We start from the raw sequence: 18,764 nt of genomic DNA, 5'->3' as shown, positions 1-18,764 counted from the left end.
GAGGGCAGTGTCACTGGCCCTCACATGTGGGATCCGAACCAGGGCCCTCTGGCGTCCCAAGCCAGTTCTTAACCATCACGCCACTCGGCCGGCCCTGTCCAGCTACATTTTAAGGCAAGTTGTAGGATGGCCAGTTATTATTGGAGGAGGCAGTCAGAGCTTGAGATGGGAAATTCTATAAAGGCTAAAAATAAACACTTTATGTAACACCACATATATATACCACCCAAGTTCAATTTTTAGAAAACATTGTTGGTCAAACTTAGAAAGAAACATCCTCAGGATAACAAGACTGGTTTGTAACAGGTATAAGGAAAGCAATGACCAACTTAATCATGCTTTAAAATGTCTTTCACAAGTGAATGGTTCCTGTTATTACTGGGTCAAATGGGAATTGGGGAGAAAAACTTATTATTTATTACTATTGTCCTGGGGAAAGGATGCTCAGATTCTTAGCAATTTCTGGTTCTTATTGGCAGTAATATTCCCAGAATTGGTAAAAGCTGTGGAGTTACAAAGGTCATGACCTTGGGAAAGTTATTTAATCTCTCTGTGGCTCCCTTTTCTTCTGTATAAAATGAGGATAATGAAGGAACTTACATCAATCTGTTTTAACGATGCAAAGATATGAGAAATTGAGATCCAAAGACCATAAAGGAAGAGAACACATTTTAACACATTAATTTTTAAAGTCTCTCCAGCAAAACAATCATAGAAGTTAAATCACACGAGGTTAAAATATTTTATAATATGCAATAGAGTATGAACACTTTTAATATAGAAAGAGCTCAAGAAAGTTTGAGAATCCAATGAAAATCTGAGCATAAAAATATAAAGAGATAATTTACAGAAGCAGAAATAACTGAGTGGATATTATGCATGTGCCAAATGATCAGCCTCCCTCATGATCATGGATTTTGTAAAGAAATGAAATTTCAAATGAAGAAGCTGATAAACAACAACAACAACAACAACAGGATTGCTTTGTGATAGTTGGGGTAAGAGTGGACACTTGTACAGAGTTGGTAGAAGTGTAAAAATTTCAATTATTGGTGATTAGTTTAGTAGCATCTATCAAAAATTCTAAACCATCATACCCAGCAAATATAGGAGTAGGTGACTATCTTACAGAAATAAGGAATACTCAGATTTGTTAATTGTGTAGCATTATCTATAAGAAAGATAATTGAAGTCGACTTAATGTGCCAGTACAGATGAATAGTTAAGTAAATTATTATTCCTTCATATGATATTGTGCAGCCACATTAAATTAAATATGCAGACCAATATTTGCCAGCATTTAAGGGTGTTCATGTAACTATGAGTGTTTTCTTGAGTGAAAAAGCAAGTTAAGGAATAAGAACGATCACGTTGGTCAAAATTGATGTCTAATCATTCCAAAAGATTAGGACTTGATGAAATAAAGTGTAGAAATGGGATCGTTGGACTTCTTTTGTTTTCTCGAAGCTAGATATCTCTCTTTGTGTACTTTAAAAAATTAGTTATATGTGTAAAATTGGTTTTTAAATATTGTTTTCAACATTGTTATTAGATTGAAGCAAGGGACGTTCATCTTAGCTCAATATCCCATGCATTTGCAACTGGAAAAAAAAGCACCGTCTTTGTATCACCAGGAGAAAAAGTGGGGGGAAATGGTTTGCTGGGCTCTTTAAAAGGCAGTGGTAGAGCAGACAGCATTGATCACTTAAAACTTTAAGTAGCAGTCAGAATTTTCTACCAATAGAGAAATAAGAAAATGGTAGGGAATATTTCTTATTTAATAAATAAAAACTTTAAGATAATTTTTTCTTTTTCTTTTATTTAAAAAAATTGTTTGTTTTTTATTTAGTTTTTTAAATTTTGCTTTTTTCCTATTTTTCTAAGATAATTTTATATAAAAGTAATGTTTTGAATCTTGGAAGTTTATTTCTTCTTTAACATATGAGATTTCTTAGTAGTATGAATGAATAAAAAGCACATCTTGATTTTTTTTCTCCAGGCTGGCTCTTCTAGGTCTTAGATCTATGTTCTTGCTCCTCTTGGTAGTGATTTGTTTCCTTCATTGAGCCAGAATTTGCACCACAAAGGACTTCTCTCATTCAATATCCTGCTCCAAATTTATCTTTAGCGGTGCCATCAGCTAAGAAGTCCTCCATGAGCCTCTGTTCCAATCAGAAGGAACACTCTTGGATGAAAATAACATGCAGGATCTGCTGAAACATGCTTTATGGAAGAGGGGCATTGAACAAGGTCTTCTGGTACAGACAAGCAGTCTCCTACCTGCAGAGAATATAAATCTAAATAATAAAATTTGATATATATATATATATATATATCCATAAAACCATCACAATAAAAATAATGAAGATACCTGTCACCCCCAAAAGTTTCATCATGCACCTTCTTCTGTCCCTCTCCAACCTTACTTCCCCACTCCCAGTCAGTCTTTTCTGTCCTGATTTATGAGTTTGGATTTCCTAGAATTTTATGTGAATGGGAAAATACAGTATGTGCTCTTTCTTCTTTCATTCAGCTTCAACACTGTAAGATTCATCCATATATACCACGTTTCAATAGTTGATTCTTTTTATTGCTGAATAACATTTCATTTTATGGATCCATGACAATTTATCATTGCACTTGTCGATGCGCAGTTTTTCCCCAGGGTTTTGTAATACAAATAAAGCTGCTTTGAACACGTGTTCATAAGTCTTTATGAAGACATGTGCTTTCATTTCTCTTAGGTAAATATCTAAGAGTGGAATGCTAAACCATATTGAAGGCATATGTATTTACATTTCAGGGAGCTGCCAAACCATTTTCCAAAGTAGCTATACCATGTGACATTCCCACCAGCAATGGAGTTCCAGTTACACCACATTTTTTTCCATCACTAGTTATAGACAATCTTTAATTTTAGCCATTCCCATAGACAGCAAGTGGTATTTAATTGTGCTTTAAATTTGCATTTCCCTAATGACTAATGATGTTGAGTATCTTTTCGTGTCTTTGACATTCACATGTCTTCTTTGGTAAAGTGTCTGTACACATCTGTCCAAAAATATTTTACAGAAAAAAAAATTTAAAGAATTTAAAGAACTTTCATCCATCAGCCCCAACTTTTTTTCAGAGTGTTGATGTGACTCAAGTCAGAGTCTAGACAAGAGGCTCATCTTAAAGTTTCTCCAACAAAAAATGAATATTTGACATCTGTCAATATAGACCACTCAAAAGTAATTAGAATCCCCCTCTCAACCTCCTTGTCCATACTCCCAAAGTTGTTGACTGGTCCTTGGCTGAAATAAATTCAAAAATGATAAGCTCACACTTTTATGGTAATAGGTTTGGGGACATAGACCAATAAAGGGCTGGGCATGCTTTTACAAAAAAGAACTAGGAAAGGAGACCGTGTATAATGCAACAGCACTGCTTGAGTCCTAGACCTGGGCAGCTCTCATCTGCTGTCTATTGATACCAATTGGATATTACTTCTTATTCAAACTTATTCCTTTGGTTACAGCTACAAAAGTAAGATGGAAATATGTTCAGGCAAGCTGAAATTTGGGAGCACCATTGAATAGCACATGTGTTTATAGCCACATTCATCCTAAGTGGGAAAATGTTTAGTATAGGAGAATATCCTGCAGAGAGAATGGGCTGGAGAATGGGAATGCAGTCAGTGCCACTTGAGTGTTCAGATGGTCAACAAATAACCTTGGTTGAAACGTGTGTGAGTATGGGGAGAATTTGGGTTAGTTGGTCAAGAAACCACTCTGTATCATTCATACATGGATGTCTGTGTGTCTGCCTGTGTTCATGTGTATGTGCCTTTGTTCGTGTGTGTGTGTGTGTGTGTGTGTGTGTGTGTGTGTGTGTGTGCTTTGCCTGAACTAGGTGGGAGCTATTGGGCTGCAGCAGCAAAAATTCTAGTGCCTACAAAAAAAAATAGCGTATAAAAAGCACTTAGAATATTAAGACTTCGTCAGCTTATTTATGTCTGGATATGTTGCATGTTCCATTTTTTTCTGCCTTTGAAAAATGTTACTTTCTTATGGTTTGAAGATAAGGAACTCTGTTCAGCAAATGACATGGGAAGTCATTATTGAACTCTACTGTTTGTTGTGAATGCTTAAAATTAACATGAAGTGTTGCAGTTTTTAAAGTTTTTGAATGACATAATGAGCTAAACAATGCAAATTTGAAATATAATGGGATCAAAATATTTCTGCTCTAATTATTTAATGATGTATATACATCAAGTTTTCCATACAGTTTTATTTATTTTTGGCCTGTTTTCTTTTTAAGGGGAACATTTCATAAAGATTCTACCTTAAAGCTATTTTCTTGGGACATACCAAAACAGATTTCAATTTGAACCAGTAGAGGGCAGAATAACATTAGCTGCTAGAATGCATTTGCTCAATGTGTCAACAGTAAGCAAGTAAAATAACTAGGTATTCATCTTATTTTTAATTTTTAATTAAAGTTTATTGGGGTGACAATTGTTAGTAAAGTTACATAGATTTAAGGTGTACAATTCTGTAATCCTTCATCTATGTATCACATTGTGTGTTCACCACCCAGAGTCAGCTCCCTTTCCATCAACATGTATTTGATTCCCTTTACTTTTATCTACTACCCTCCCCCCTTACCCTCTGGTAACCACTAACCTATTGTCTGTATCTATGAGTTCTGTTTCTTCATTTGCTTTTCTTGTTCTTTTGTTGTTTTCAGTTTTATCAATATATACCACACATCAATGAAATCATATGGTTCTCACTTTTTTTTACTTATTTCGTTCAGCATATTTGGTTAATTAACATAACACCACGTTATGTTCATCCTTAATGAACACAGCAAAGGCTTTTGTTGTTTTACCAGCACTCAGCCATTCAAATATGTTTCTCAGCAAAGAGACACCAGAGGACAAAGCTAAGTCATTAAAATCAGGATATAAAATTCCAAAAATTCCCTTAGAAATGTCTGATGCAGTCATATTAGATAGTAAATAATAACACAGAACTATTATTAGGCTGACATCACAATTTTAAAGCTTACATTTGCCCTTTATTTTGCATTATTTACTTATTCTAGATATTATATTATATATTATATAAATATATTGGCTGTTTAACTAGAATGACACTTAGAGAATTTTTTTTTAAAGATTTTTATTGGGGAATTGGGGGATGGGAACAGTGCTAGGGAATTGGCGGAAGGGGAACAGACAAGTTGCTGTCCTTTTGTTCTTCAGTCTAGTTGTGGAGGANGTTGCTTCACTGGCCCAAGTTGGCACCATCATTGCGCTCTTCCCGGGTGAGGCACATCAGTTGCCAGCTTCTGGACTGCCGCTCACTGCGGCTGCTGGCTACACCCGGTAGCTCATGGCAACCCACTGTCACAGGGGCTGCAGCCTACGCTGCCGCCGGCGACTCACAGCAGCCCAGCTCCAGGTTGAGCTGTTGTTCAGCATCTTAGCTGTAGAGGGCAGTGTCATTGGCCCTCATATGTGGGATCCAAACCGGGTGCCTCTGGCGTCCCAAGCCAGTTCTTTACTATCGCACCCCTCGGCCGGCCCAGAGAATTTTTGTATATATTGTTTCTAAGCTAGTTACCACAATGGATAATACGACTAGTAACATGGATTTTTAAATTTTGGGGGGGAATTGAGGGAGGGGAACAGCGCTGGGGAATCGGGGAAAAGGGAACAGACAAGTTGCTGTCCTTTTGTTCTTCAGTCTAGTTGTGGAGGACGTTGCTTTACTGGCCCATGTTGGTATTATCATTGCGCTCTTCCCAGGTAAGGCAGATTGGTTGTAGGCCTCTGGAAGGCCACTCATGCCAGCTCTTGGCAGCTCACACTGGCTGCCGGCTGCTCAGGCTGGCTGCTGGCCACACACAGTAGCTTACGGCAGCCCACTGCAGCAGGGGCTGCAGCCTACACTGTTGCCGGTGACTCATGGCAGCCCAGCTCCAGGTCAAGCTGTTGTTCACCATCTTGGCTGTAGAGGGCAGTGTCATTGGCCCCCATGGGGCCCTGCTGCTCAGAGCTGGAGTCCAAGCCAGCCTTAACCAACGTGCCACTTGGCCGGCCCAGTAACATGGATTTTTGATCCAGCTACTGGGAAAAATTCAAAACAATCCATTCATCAGTATGTAACATGAGAAAAATAAACTGTGATTGCAAATATTTTGATGTGATATTTGTAAAGAAAAGGAAATAATATACATCATAGCTTTTAAGACTCTAAGCTAACAAGAAATAAACAGATACATGTGGAAAATATCAAGCACTTTTTTTAAACAAGAGAAATTATAAACCAGAATATTTTTTTAAAAGTTAGGTAAAAGGCAAGAATGCTTATTTCCCCTCTAGTTTATAATACTATGGTGGGATGATAGTAAATTAAAAAGTTATGACAAACAAGAGGAACTGAAGTTATAATATGTAGATAATATGGTTCCTTAAGGTAAAAGCAAGGCTTCCTTTGTGCATTCTTAATAACATTCGCTCATTAAGCTAATTACTCTTGTGTCCTCTGTGACTATAGATTGGTTTGGCCAATTTCTGAACTTTCTGTAATGAAAAGACTCTTCAGTACATTTTTAATTTAGTTTTTTCACTCAATGTTATGTCTGCAAAACCATCTATATTGTTTTGTGTATCAGTTCATTATTTTCATGCTATGTACTATTGTAGTTTGAGTAGATCAAATATTGTCAACTCTAGTATTAATGTACTTTTGCTTTGTTTCTTTGGCATGTGTGAGTGCTACTATTATTAAAGCTTCTATGACTATACTTGGACATTTCTTTTGGTAGACCTAAGCAATAATTTTTGTTGGATATATATACCTAGGAGTGAACTGGCTTTGTCACAGGGGATGTTTTTACAGGTTTATCTTTATAGATACTGTCAAACACTTTTCAAAAATTTAAAAAAATTGCAGTCCCATTATCAACAATTACATGTTGATAATTTTAATTTTTAAATTTAAACTTTTTAGTTTTAGCCATTCTGGTGTGTGTGTTGTGATATAATTTTGGTTTTAATATGCACCCCATGAGGAGTAATGATGTTGAACACTTTTTTTTCAAGATTTATTGATCATTTGGACATCCTCTTTTTTGAAGTGCTTGTTCAAATTTATGACTGTTTTTAATTGGACACTTTCTCATTGATATTGAAATACATATTTTAAAAGATACAAGAAAGCTACAGCTTCTCCCAAGAAGTAAGAATAAATTAGAAGCTGTAACTAAAAAAAATATCTGCTATACTGAATAATACACCAGCTAAGGATTCAATTCTTTTTTTTTTTTAAAGAAGAGCCCCATTCTTTTATTTATTTATTTATTTATTTATTTATTTATTTATTGGGGAGTTGGGGGATGGGAACAGCGCTGGGGAATTGGGGGAAGGGGAACAGACAAGTTGCTGTCCTTTTTGTTCTTCAATCTAGTTGTGGAGGATGTTGCTTCACTGGCCCAAGTTGGCACCATCATTGCGCTCTTCCCGGGCGAGGCAGATCAGTCGCTGGCTTCTGGACGGCTGCTCACTGTGGCTTCTGGCTATACACGGTAGCCCGTGGCAACACACTGCAGCAGAGGCTGCAGCCTAGCCATCGCTGTTGCCAGTGACTCACGGCAGCCCAGCCCCAGGTTGAGCTGTTGTTTAGCATCTTAGCTGTGGAGGGCAGTGTCACTGGCCCTCATATGTAGGATCTGAACCAGGGCTCTCTGGCGTCCCAAGCCAGCTCTTAACCAATGCGCCACTCGGCTGGCCCGGGATTCAGTTCTTAATGCTCTCAAATTAACTGTTTTGATGAGATTGATAACCAACTTGTTCATCTGACATGAATCCAAATGAATTTCTGTTATTTGAAATATGAGTAATTAATTTCTCCCCAGAGTTTTATACCTTATTTAATATAAGGCTCTTATTGAAACTTAACTTGGAATAAATTTCACTAAAACAATGTGCATATAGCTCTCTTAAGTAGAAAAAGTAACATGATTCATATGGGTCAAGGGAACTCTACCTTCTGTTTCACTCAGATCCTGCTCCACCCTTCCCAAGAGGAACATATGTCCACTTTCAGTGACAAATGCTTGGTTGAACATGTTTCCACACTTCTAAGAAGCTGGGTTCTTCTTGCATTGAAGGTAAACCCATGGGACTTTTTTTGTGTTATGATCCCCTCTCTGCATACCTGCAGTGTGACTCTGTCTATGACACCCTCACTACCTGCTGGCCATCTTCTGCCTACAATGTTTCAAGTATATAATCCAAAAAGTGAGGAGAGTTCCTTTCAAGTCCTTACTAATCACTGACAGAAAAACTAATCCAGTGGCCACCCATTTTGGACAATAACAAGACAAGTGGCCTTTTGAAAAGAACAATGGGAAGAGCATTGCACTTTGTACAATTGAGCCATCTACATTATTTGCATGTATTGTTTTCATAATTTATCCAATATATTAAGTTTTTTATAAACTTGAACCAAAAATAGATCCCCCAGTGATTTCTATATTATCTGGCAATTGAAAGCATAAATTACCATCATCAGGCTGACAAAGACCAAAGGCCCAAGATTTTTAAGATAACCAAAACAGTCAGAAGAGAAGTTCCCATCTTCATTTCAGCTCTACATATTAGGTTGTTGGAAAAGTCATGATGCATGTTTGCAACAGATGGCACTAGTTCCATTTTTGGAAGTACTAGAGTAATTCGCATCTATGTTATTGCTATGTCATTTGACAGCTGACAGTTCTAGCTTCGTTCTAAAAAAAAATTGAGAAATTTGGTTGAGTTTTGGAGATTTTACAGCAAGCTGAAGATGGAAGACCAAACTGTGAATTTTTGCCATATTTTACTGTTTTACTTCAATAAAGGGAAGAACACGCATCAAGCTTGTGAAAAGTTGCATAAAGTTTATGGTGACAATGCTCTACAAGCACGTCAGTGCCAACGATGTTTCACGAAGTTCCGTGCTGGTGATTTTGATCTCAACAATGCTCCTCGGTCAGGGAGGCCCGCCAAGGTTGATGACAAAATAAAGGCATTGATCGAGTCAAACCCACATTACACGACACAAGAGATTGCAGAAACATTGAACATCCATCATTCAAGCATTCACACCACCTGAAGAAGCTGGAATGTGTAAGCAAGCTCGATATTTGGGTTCTGCATGAACTCAAAGAAGTTCATTTGATGGCGCATATAAACATCTGCAATATGCTCATTAAATGTGAGGAAAACGATCCTTTTCTGAAGTGACTGATAACTGGTGATGAGAAGTGGATTGCAGACAACAATGCTGTGCGCCAACAGTCTTGGTCCCAACGTGATAATTCGCCTCAAACGACATCAAAAGCAGACATTCATCAGAGGAAGGTTATGCTCTTAGTGTGGTGGGATTTTAAAGGTGTCATGTTTTTCAAGCTCCTACCAAGGAACCAAACAATCACTTTGAATGTGCAATGTCGGTAATTGGACAGTTTGAACGAATCTGTCATCCAGAAACGTCCAGAGCTTGTTAACTGTAAAGGAGTTGTGTTCCATTGTGACAACGCGAGACCACACACAAGTTTGATCACCTGTCAAAAATTATTGGAGCTTGGATGGGATGTGTTGCCACACTCACCATACTCGCCTGACCTTGCGCCGCCAGTCTTCCACTTGTTTTGTCCTCTTCAAAACTCATTGCATGGTGTAATGTTCAATTCAGATGAGGCTGTAAATCAGCACCTTGTTCAGCTTTTCGCAAATAAAGACAGGCCCTTCTAGGAACGAGGAATTATGAAGCTCACTGAAAGATGGCAAAAGTTTATCGAACAAAATGGACAATATAAGGGCCAGCCGAGTGGCTCAGTTGGTTAAGAGCTCACTCAAAAATTTGAGCTCTGAGCAACAGTGGTTCAAGTCCCAGCCCGAGCTGAGCAGCCACTGAGCTGCCAACACGTGGCAGGATGGCTCAGCTAAAAAACCCCCAAAAAACCCCCCCAAAACTGGAAAATATACCATTGATTGATATTTGTTCTTTATATAAATAAATGACCTTTGAAAAACATAGACAAAATAAGTCATGACTTTTCTGACAACCCAATATCATGACCTTATTTTATTGTGCCCTTATAATACAAGGATAAAAAAACACCCATTTATCAGAGAATAATTCCTTATTTTTTACTCCAAGAAGTAGCTTATCCAAATGGCCCATCCTGGAAGAGTAGAGATACTAAATATTAAAAATAGAAACTTAACCTCTTAGGAGACACATGTAGTAAACAAGACTCCCTCATCTGTAGAGTGTCCTCACATGTATAGCTCACCATGACAATATGGTATTGATATATCCCATTTTCAACACTGCATTTTAAATTTCTTCATTCATTCAATATCTAAATTGTCCCTGGTATGTGTTGAGGAATGTGCTAAAGAATTAAGAAGCCATTTTCCTACCACAAAGTAGGTCATGCTCTAGTTGGCAGAAAAAGAAGCAATCCATTACAGTACATGTTTTGTGACATGATAAGAATTATCCTCTGGATGGGCAAATGAATTCAGACAAAATAGACAATAAGGTGTTTCTGTGAAGAATTTTTTTTTTTTTAGCTGAGCCATCCTGCCACCTGTTGGCAGCTCAGTGGCAGCTCAGCTCTGGCTGGGAATCGAACCAGCGACCCTGTCGCTCAGAGTTCACACTCTTGAGCGAGCTCTTAACCAACTGAGGCACTCGGCCAGGCCCAGGAAAAAAATTTTTTTAACTTTATTGGGGAACAGTGTGTTTTCCTCAGGACCCATCAGCTCCAAGTCAAGTTGTTGTCCTTCAGTCTCAGTTGTGGAGGGTGCAGCTCAGCTCCAAGTCCAGTCACCATTTTCTATCTAGTTGTGGGGGGGGGGCGCAGCCCACCATCCCATGTGGGAGTTGAACTGGCAACTTTGTTTGTTAAGAGTATGCACTCTAACCAACTGAGCCATCCAGCTGTCCGTTGGCAGCTCAGTGGCAGCTCAGCTCAAGGTGCCATGTTCAATCTTAGTTGTGGGGGGTGGGGGAGGCGGCCCACCATCCTATGCAGGAATCAAACTGGCAACCTAACTCGTTAAGAGCATGCACTTTAACCGAGCTATCTGGCCACCCAGAAGGGAAAAATTTTAAGTGAGTCATGAATACCAAGAATGATCTATTATTATAACATATTAGGAAGACAATATGTACTTAGCCAAGGAAATAGCACGTGTGTATGGGTTTTCTATGGCTCTAAATGGAAGGTCTGTTTGCTATGCTATCAGAGGTCAGTTGCCAAGAAAGCAGACTCTGCGATGAAAATTACCATGCAGGGAGTTTACTAGAGTGTGCTATGGGACCAATACTTGTGGGGAGGGAAGAAAGGAGGATTGAGTAGCGGGGAAGTTGACCAGCAGTACAGTCAGGAAGTGGTCTTGGCCAATTACAGTGGGGTGAGGAGGGGCTCTGAAACTGGGATGACCCTTCAGAGGTGGAGTGAGAAGCCTTAGCCTTTATATCTCCATACCCACCAGTCACTGGGCCCCAGGAAGTGGGAGAAAACTTGGCTAAACGACTCATTATAGCAACTCCAAGAATGACCCTAAAATCTCTTTATTTACCAAATACCTAAACCTCTTAATAGCAGAGATGACTGGAGCAGTTTGCCATTTTTCACCTTGGAATCCTGTCTTTCAGAGGTTTGGTTTCTTTGTGCTCACAGCATAGTCTTTGCCCAATCAGTTACTGCTATAGCTGCAGTTTAGATTTCACTCAACCAGGGGCATGGGGACCAGAAACCCTTACAGGAAAAAAAATGGTTTGGACCATTGTCCTTAAAAGGCAGTTATTGTATGGAGCGTACCTGGAATGAGTCTCTATGTACAGCTTCTTTCAGAAGGAAACAGACCATCGAATCTGCTGATGTGAAAGGGTAGTGACAGAAAGCTATCCTTAACAACTCTCTCCGATCTAGGATGCTTACTTCCCTCCAGTTATCATGAGAAAATATGATATCAGTAACCTCAAGGAGACCATGCCTTCATCTGTTAAGTCTACTAAGGCTAGCAATAAATAGGGGTGGGTTTACAACGGCTAGTTACAGGACCAGCAGCATCAGCGTCATCTAGAAATTGTTAGAAATGCAAAATTTCAAGCCCCACGACAGACCTGTTGAATCACAAACACTGGCGGTGAAGCCATTCCATCTGTATTTTAATAAGCCTTCTAGATGATTCTAATGCATACCGGAGGTGGGCTTAATTTACTGCAGGTCATAAGCATCCTAAACCAATTCTCTACAAGGGGCCATATTTGTTGTTCTTTTTTTAAATTTCAAAAATAAAATAAATTTATTTTTTTTCTGGTTCTAAATGAACTCATATTCATTAATCCAAACAATGTGAGAGAATGGAAATTCTAGTGCTCATACAGTACTACTGTGAACATTTTAGTGCATTTCTTTTCAGGTGTTTTTCGTGCATGGCTTATTTGTAGAAAATACATTTATTTCATAACCCATTTGTTGATTTAATAATCTATTTAGCCCACTACATGTAGCTGAAGCAAGAATAACTCAGATGACCCAGTCTGTGAGTGCAAATGAACTTACCTTTATTCTGAACTATTACTAGCAAGGAGTCCAGTCTTTTAAAGTGTTTCTCTTTCTCAATATCTCCAAGTTTAGAACGCTGGTTTTAAAGTTTTAAAAGGGCACATATATTTAAAAGCAAGCAATTTTTATTTTGTATTAAGCAGTTAAGACAATTATACAAGCAGGATGTCAACTTAATAAAGCTAAATGTTTGTGGACACATTAGCATGTAAAGTATTGGTTTTAGCTTCGAATTATGAGTATTATCTGCTATAAGTTTCCATTTGGCAGCTCCTTCATTCTGTTCTTAGTTCTTAGGAAATAAATGTCCAGGTGGAGAAAATGTCCTTTCTTTAGTGGAGCACTATAGAGAGTATGTGAACTTGAATAAGAAAAGTCAGGATCAAATTATTATCATCAGCGCTATTGTTACTTTGCAGTGATATTGTATGACGTCGTTTAGGTTTGTGGTGTTTAGAGCACAGTGCTGGCTTTCAAGTCAGGAAGACTTGGGAAGGAGTCTTTCTCTGGCATTTGCTAGCTCTGTGGCTTGCTGTTACTTTGAGCAAGTTACTTAATCTTTAAAGTCATCTCTTCACCTGAGAAAAGAAGATAATAATGAAACTACCTTGCACAATTAATTTGAGAATTGAATAACATGTTAAATGAAGTATTTGATTCTGAAAATTTCCTAGTTTAAAGAAAACAACAGAGATTCTACAGACCATGGGAAGCAAATAACCTGCATTTGCTTTTGAGTGCTGGTAAATATTTCTGTTCTTTCCACTTCCCTACCTCTGTGTGAACTTGAAGGTAAATAGGTCAATGCTTGGGTTGAAGTGTGAAGCCGATGAAGACTTCCTCCTGACTGCCTAGCCTCTGTTTCCTCACTCCCTTCACGATTACAGCCGACCTTGCCTCATTCTCATGATCCTATTTGGTTCCTCCCCCTTCCTTTCAAGCCAAATCTGGAAGTATCAGCCACAGGTTAATACACGGACTCACCTACACTAATTAAACTGAAACGGAATATGCTGTGTTCCTCAGCAAGTTTACATTCAGTGATAACTTTTAACAGTATACAATGAGTCTGAAGCAGACCATGACAAAGTAATAGAACTAACTCCAGATTTGGGGGCCATGGCTCTGCTTCTTACATTGGGCAAAAGTCCTAGTTGGAAGAGCTAGACTCCTTTATCACTGGCCTCCCCACAGGAGCAGGAACCCTCTACCTTGGTATGGGTGTGCTTCTGTCCAGCCCTCCTCCTTGCAGCCGCCTCAACCAAAGGAAGGCTGGCTCAGTCCTGCTTCTTCTAACCTTCACCTAGCAGTTCCTTTCATCAACAAGCCTCCATGCGTATTTCTCACAGATGACTTGTTAGATACATTACATTTTACTTTATTGCTTTAGTTGGTAAAATTCACATTAAAAATGAAAATATAAAAATATGCTATAAAAACCTCTCCCACCCTGTCTTTCTCCCTTAGTCTCGCCTCCTCCCCCTCCCCCATTGTAATTATTTCTTATATGTTTTTTATTTATTCATACACAAGTAAGGTCAAATATAAAATTTATTTTATGAATACAACGTTTTATACACACTGTTCTGAATCTTGCCTATTTTTTTTGCTCTTTTACTTTATTTTTTACTTTTTTATCGGAAGAGAACCCTAATGCTTTTTCTCCAGCTGAATAGTGTTCCTTTGTTTGAATATACCTTACCCACGTCTAATTAGAAGAATTTGAGTGTTTCCTGTCTTTTGATATTATAAATAATGCTGCAATGAATAATATTATATGTAAGTCATCTTACACATGTGCAAGTATTTTTTTTTACATTTTGATTTTTATTAAGACAACAAGGGATGAAAAGAAAATGAATTTATTCTATGAAATGGGGAATTATATGCTATTTACAAACAATATATGGCGATGTATTGCAAATTGTGTTTTGAAAAAAACTCATGCAGGGAGATGCTTATTGAAAGCAGTTTAAGTATTTTTATAGGATACATATCCAGACCTAGAATTGATGCATCACAGACTTATACATCTGTAATTTTGATAGATATCAACAAACTGCCTCCACAGTGATCGTACCAATCTCCAGTGCTCTGGAAAATTATAAGAGCATCCTTCACCAATGTCGCTGTGAGAATGTTTTCCTTTTTTTTTTTTTAATCAAACTTTGGGCTTTTACCTGATAGGTAATAAATGACACCTTATTCATTTTTAACTTGTACTTTCATTATTACGAGTGAGGGTGAACCTTCTGTGAACTGTTTGTTCATATATTTTGGCTATATTTCTATTGTGTCACCTGTAAAAATATTCAGTGATACTTCAGTAATGACATTTTCAAATCTTGCAATGCAAATTCTTCCTGGTATTTCTCATTGCTTCTACTAATTTCTGGCAAATAAGAAAATCATTGGAATGGATGTTCTATGTCTAGGGAAGTATGATTACAGTGGAGACATATTTCATTGTATCTACGTAGCCAACTTTTATAAAAACATACCCATTTGAAGAGCCAATTATGAAACATTAATGAATCAATTTCAACTCAAAAATTTAAGACAGATGGAAAAATATAAAGCGACATTACAAAGTAAAAACCAGTGTTGTCAATATGCATAAGGCACAGACAAATACATGTGTGTACACACAAAACCAAAACAATACTACCATTTTATGACAGGAAGAAATAAGCACCTACCCTATGCTTTTAAAGCCTGCAGTTGCCTCTTGTTCCACATGGTTCAAGGGTCCATTTCTTGTTTGCTCAGGGTTCCTGTGAGTCGGAACACAAAGAATAGACACCGGTTAATTTCTACTCGGACAATGGTCCAGGCACAGCTGCTGTATTCCTGGTTTTCCAGGTAATCACGGATCCTTCGGAAGTACATTTTCACCTGCAGCCTAAGGTTTTCACTATCTAAGGTGCCACTTTTCTGCTCTGCTTGCAGTCCCATGAGCATTTCTAGGTATTCCAGCTGCTGATGAAGTTCAATGAGGAACTTCTCCATATGGCTTTGCTCCCAAGTATCCAGAGGAATATTTGCCCTGAAGAGGTTGAAGATCTGCTGAAGCATCTCATGAAGAATGGCCAGCGTGTGTTCTTTCTGGTACTGATGAGGATTCACAGACGTCTGGGGAAGCAGGAAGTTTTTCCTGTGTGGTAGACACTGCTGAATTGATGAGGTTGGCAAATTATTCAAGAGTTTTAAACTTTCTCTGTTCACTCTTCTTTGTTGAAAGAGAATCGGTTTCAGTTCTAGGGAAAAGACAGTGGAAGAGGCCAGCAGCACCAACGTGATTTCAAAGAAGGGCTTGTTAATCATAGTGAAGGTCAAATATGCCCCTTATCCCTGTGCAGCCTTTGTAAATCTCCAATTCTGGTGAACGTTGGCCTTTCAGGCATCTCAGGTTGCTCTGGAAGGTGTTCTCTTTTGTTAGTTTGTTTTCTAAAGATGTCATTTCTCCAAATTTATACCTTAGGCTTTTTGGTTCCCTATTCATAGTATTCATGGGACATTTCCTCTACTTTCCCCATTGTGTTGGCTGTTTGAGGAAGTACCCAAAAGAACTAGTTACATTGTATGCTTTCCTTGAGACAATTACAGACTAGTCATCCAGTAAGATCTTCTGTTACACTCATTGTTTATCATATAAAGTTTCACTGAATGCAACATGCTTTCTAAATATTTAGTCAAGCTTATTAAAGTTCGCTTATTGAGAGTAAGATTATTTTTAAAGGGGTACTCTTTCACAGAGTAATATTTATCAGAGGCTTAGCAGCACTTAAATGGTACTCAGGAACCAAAATTAAAATCCACACAGACTATTAAATTTAAAACCTCAAGGGGAATTGTAAATTTGCAAAGATGCTTGAGCAAATTTATTTTAAAATACATACTAGGAATCTTAAATTGTTTTATATCTTATCCAAGCAGTTTAATATCTAAGCTTCTAGTGTGTGGAAGTAATGTGAAAGAGAAAAAAAATGAGCAAAGGTCATTGAAAATTTTTGCAATTGCAGACTATTAGAGACAGCCCATAGGTTCAACAATAGGGTAATGGTTAAATAAATTTTGGCAAATCCATATAATGAAATGCTATATAACCATTATAAATGATGAAATTATGTGTGAAAAGAGACTGGAAGCAGTTGGTTAGTCTATATTTGCAAGGGTACCAATAACTATGGTAAATCAATGTGACTATATTTACATCAATAATGACTCCTGAATTACAAATATCCAGTTCTATATTCTAAATCCTCTTGAATAAGACCTTAATCTACTTTTCCAATCTTATCTCCCACCGTTGCTCTAGATGTAGTGTGAGAGAACTTGAATTCCAGATACAGTTAATGACTATTTCCTTAACACAGCTAGCTAGTGTGTTTACTGATGATGCTTTCTCTCTCCGAAACATCACCTGTTGCCTCCTTCACACTAAGTTCCTGTCTGTCTAAGCACTAAGGACTACTTCTCCTTTAGGGCCTAGATCTCCTCCCAAGGAGCTATAATTTCTCCCCTGAATCCTGAGAGCACCTTGTATCTCCTTTAAGACACTTTCCTTGTTCTGTCTTATATACGACTATTTATTTATCTGTCTTACAACCTTCCAACATTAAAACTTCTGAAGAACGTGGAATAATTTTTTTTTTTTACTGTCTATGCAACTATAGTAGGAGTTCACTAAACATATGTTGACTTGGAGTGAATCAATGCGCTCTACCACAACATAATACACGATGTTACATCTTATCTTTGACCATTTCTCTGCGGGTAGTTGGTGGGTGAAATGCTGTGCTGACACTCTGTAAACGTGTATGGTCTCATTCTCTACAAGCTCAGCTCTATATTGGTGTCCCTCAGTCATTCTGGTATTAATAAGTTGAAATAAACTGAGTCAACATGCTCCACGGAGGAGTCTTTTCCTGTAAAAAAGTTCAATTGCATTCATCAAAAGGTTTCTAACACTTTGGATGTTGTGGAATTTGAACTTTCTGAACCACTAGAGTCAAACGACAGAAATCTCTTATCTGAGCTCACAGGTAAACGAATTTTAAGCTGATGTCAGGAAATGGGAGTTGGAAAGAAAAGAAAACTTCATACCTGATTGAACAGGGTGATAATTCTGTGCAAAGGTGGGTTTTATCATGTGCCCACAACTACAAATTTAACATCTAAGGTATGCATGGTTTGCACTGGATATTGTTCTATAAAGCATATCCTCTTTGAAAAGTTTTTAAGCTTTTCACTTGATCAAAAATTACCTAATAATTCCATTAGAGTTACTAGTTATTTGACATCTGCACATAGCATTCCTCTACTTGGGATGAGGGTGTCGGTCAGGATGACAAATGTCTAAATACCTCATTCATGTTTTCACACCACTTGGGAACCAGTAACTTTACAAAGTGATTCGGTGACTAAAGGGCTCTGTTCTTTCCCGTTGGCTGCTAGTCAATGGAATTGCAACAGCTATATAAGATGTCAGAGGGGTAGTAGATTGAGCTGGGGGGTGGTGGTGGTGGTGGGGGGTGGGGATGGTTATCACTTTGTGAGGTATGTAAAAGTCTAACTGTTACATTGCTTTGTACACCTGAAACTAATTTTAAAAAAAAGAAACTAAATGTTTAATGAAAGGATAGAGAAAAAGAAGGAAATCTGTTGTCTCTTATCATCCAAATTATGTAATTTGGGTAATGAAATCGTAAAGACCTAGATTGGAGTATTCTCTCTACCATTTACTGGTTGTGTGACTTTGTGCAAGTTACTTTTTAAATCTCTTTCTGCTTCAATTTTTTCATCTCTAACCTCAAACTTATAAAACACTTTTGAGGATTAGCAGATAAAAAGATTATAAATAAAATTCTACTATGCTGCCTAAACCATGGTAAATAACTAATGCATATTAGTTCACTTCCACTTAACAAATGCCTAAATCAGTCATATTCTTCCTGGGGGTTTATAGTTACAGTAAAATATTTTTACAGATTAAAAATTGGACATTTTTTTAAAAGATTTTTTTATTGGGGAATTGGGGGATGGGAACAGTGCTGGGGAATTGGGGGAACAGACAAGTTGCTCTCCTTTTGTTCTTCAGTCTAGTTGTGGAGGACGTTGCTTCACTGGCCCAAGTTGGC

The 18,764-nt window shown here is 37.8% G+C and overlaps 1 protein-coding gene across 5 annotated transcripts in view; it reads right to left on the bottom strand.

Moving 5' to 3' along the window:
• Positions 1–18,764, bottom strand: part of IFNE (interferon epsilon) — a 105,019-nt gene that overhangs the window by 28,527 nt on the left and 57,728 nt on the right. For 2 of the 5 annotated variants that reach the window (XR_002122431.1, XR_002122430.1), the window contains exon 2: positions 15,324–15,398. Coding sequence is in view for 3 of the 5 variants with exons in the window: in XM_019629432.1 (XP_019484977.1) it covers positions 15,367–15,948 (582 nt within the window). In the remaining 2 variants the exon portion in view is untranslated. Of the gene's footprint in view, positions 1–12,776; positions 13,203–15,323; positions 16,011–18,764 lie in introns of those variants that run through there. The other 3 variants (XM_019629432.1, XM_019629430.1, XM_019629431.1) reach the window with 2 other exon arrangements.

Source organism: Hipposideros armiger, unplaced genomic scaffold (assembly GCF_001890085.2).
Source record: "Hipposideros armiger isolate ML-2016 unplaced genomic scaffold, ASM189008v1 scaffold_855, whole genome shotgun sequence".
Lineage (NCBI taxonomy): Eukaryota > Metazoa > Chordata > Mammalia > Chiroptera > Hipposideridae > Hipposideros > Hipposideros armiger.
Note: the sequence above shows the minus strand (reverse complement) of the source record. Positions and strands in the feature narration are given on the sequence as shown.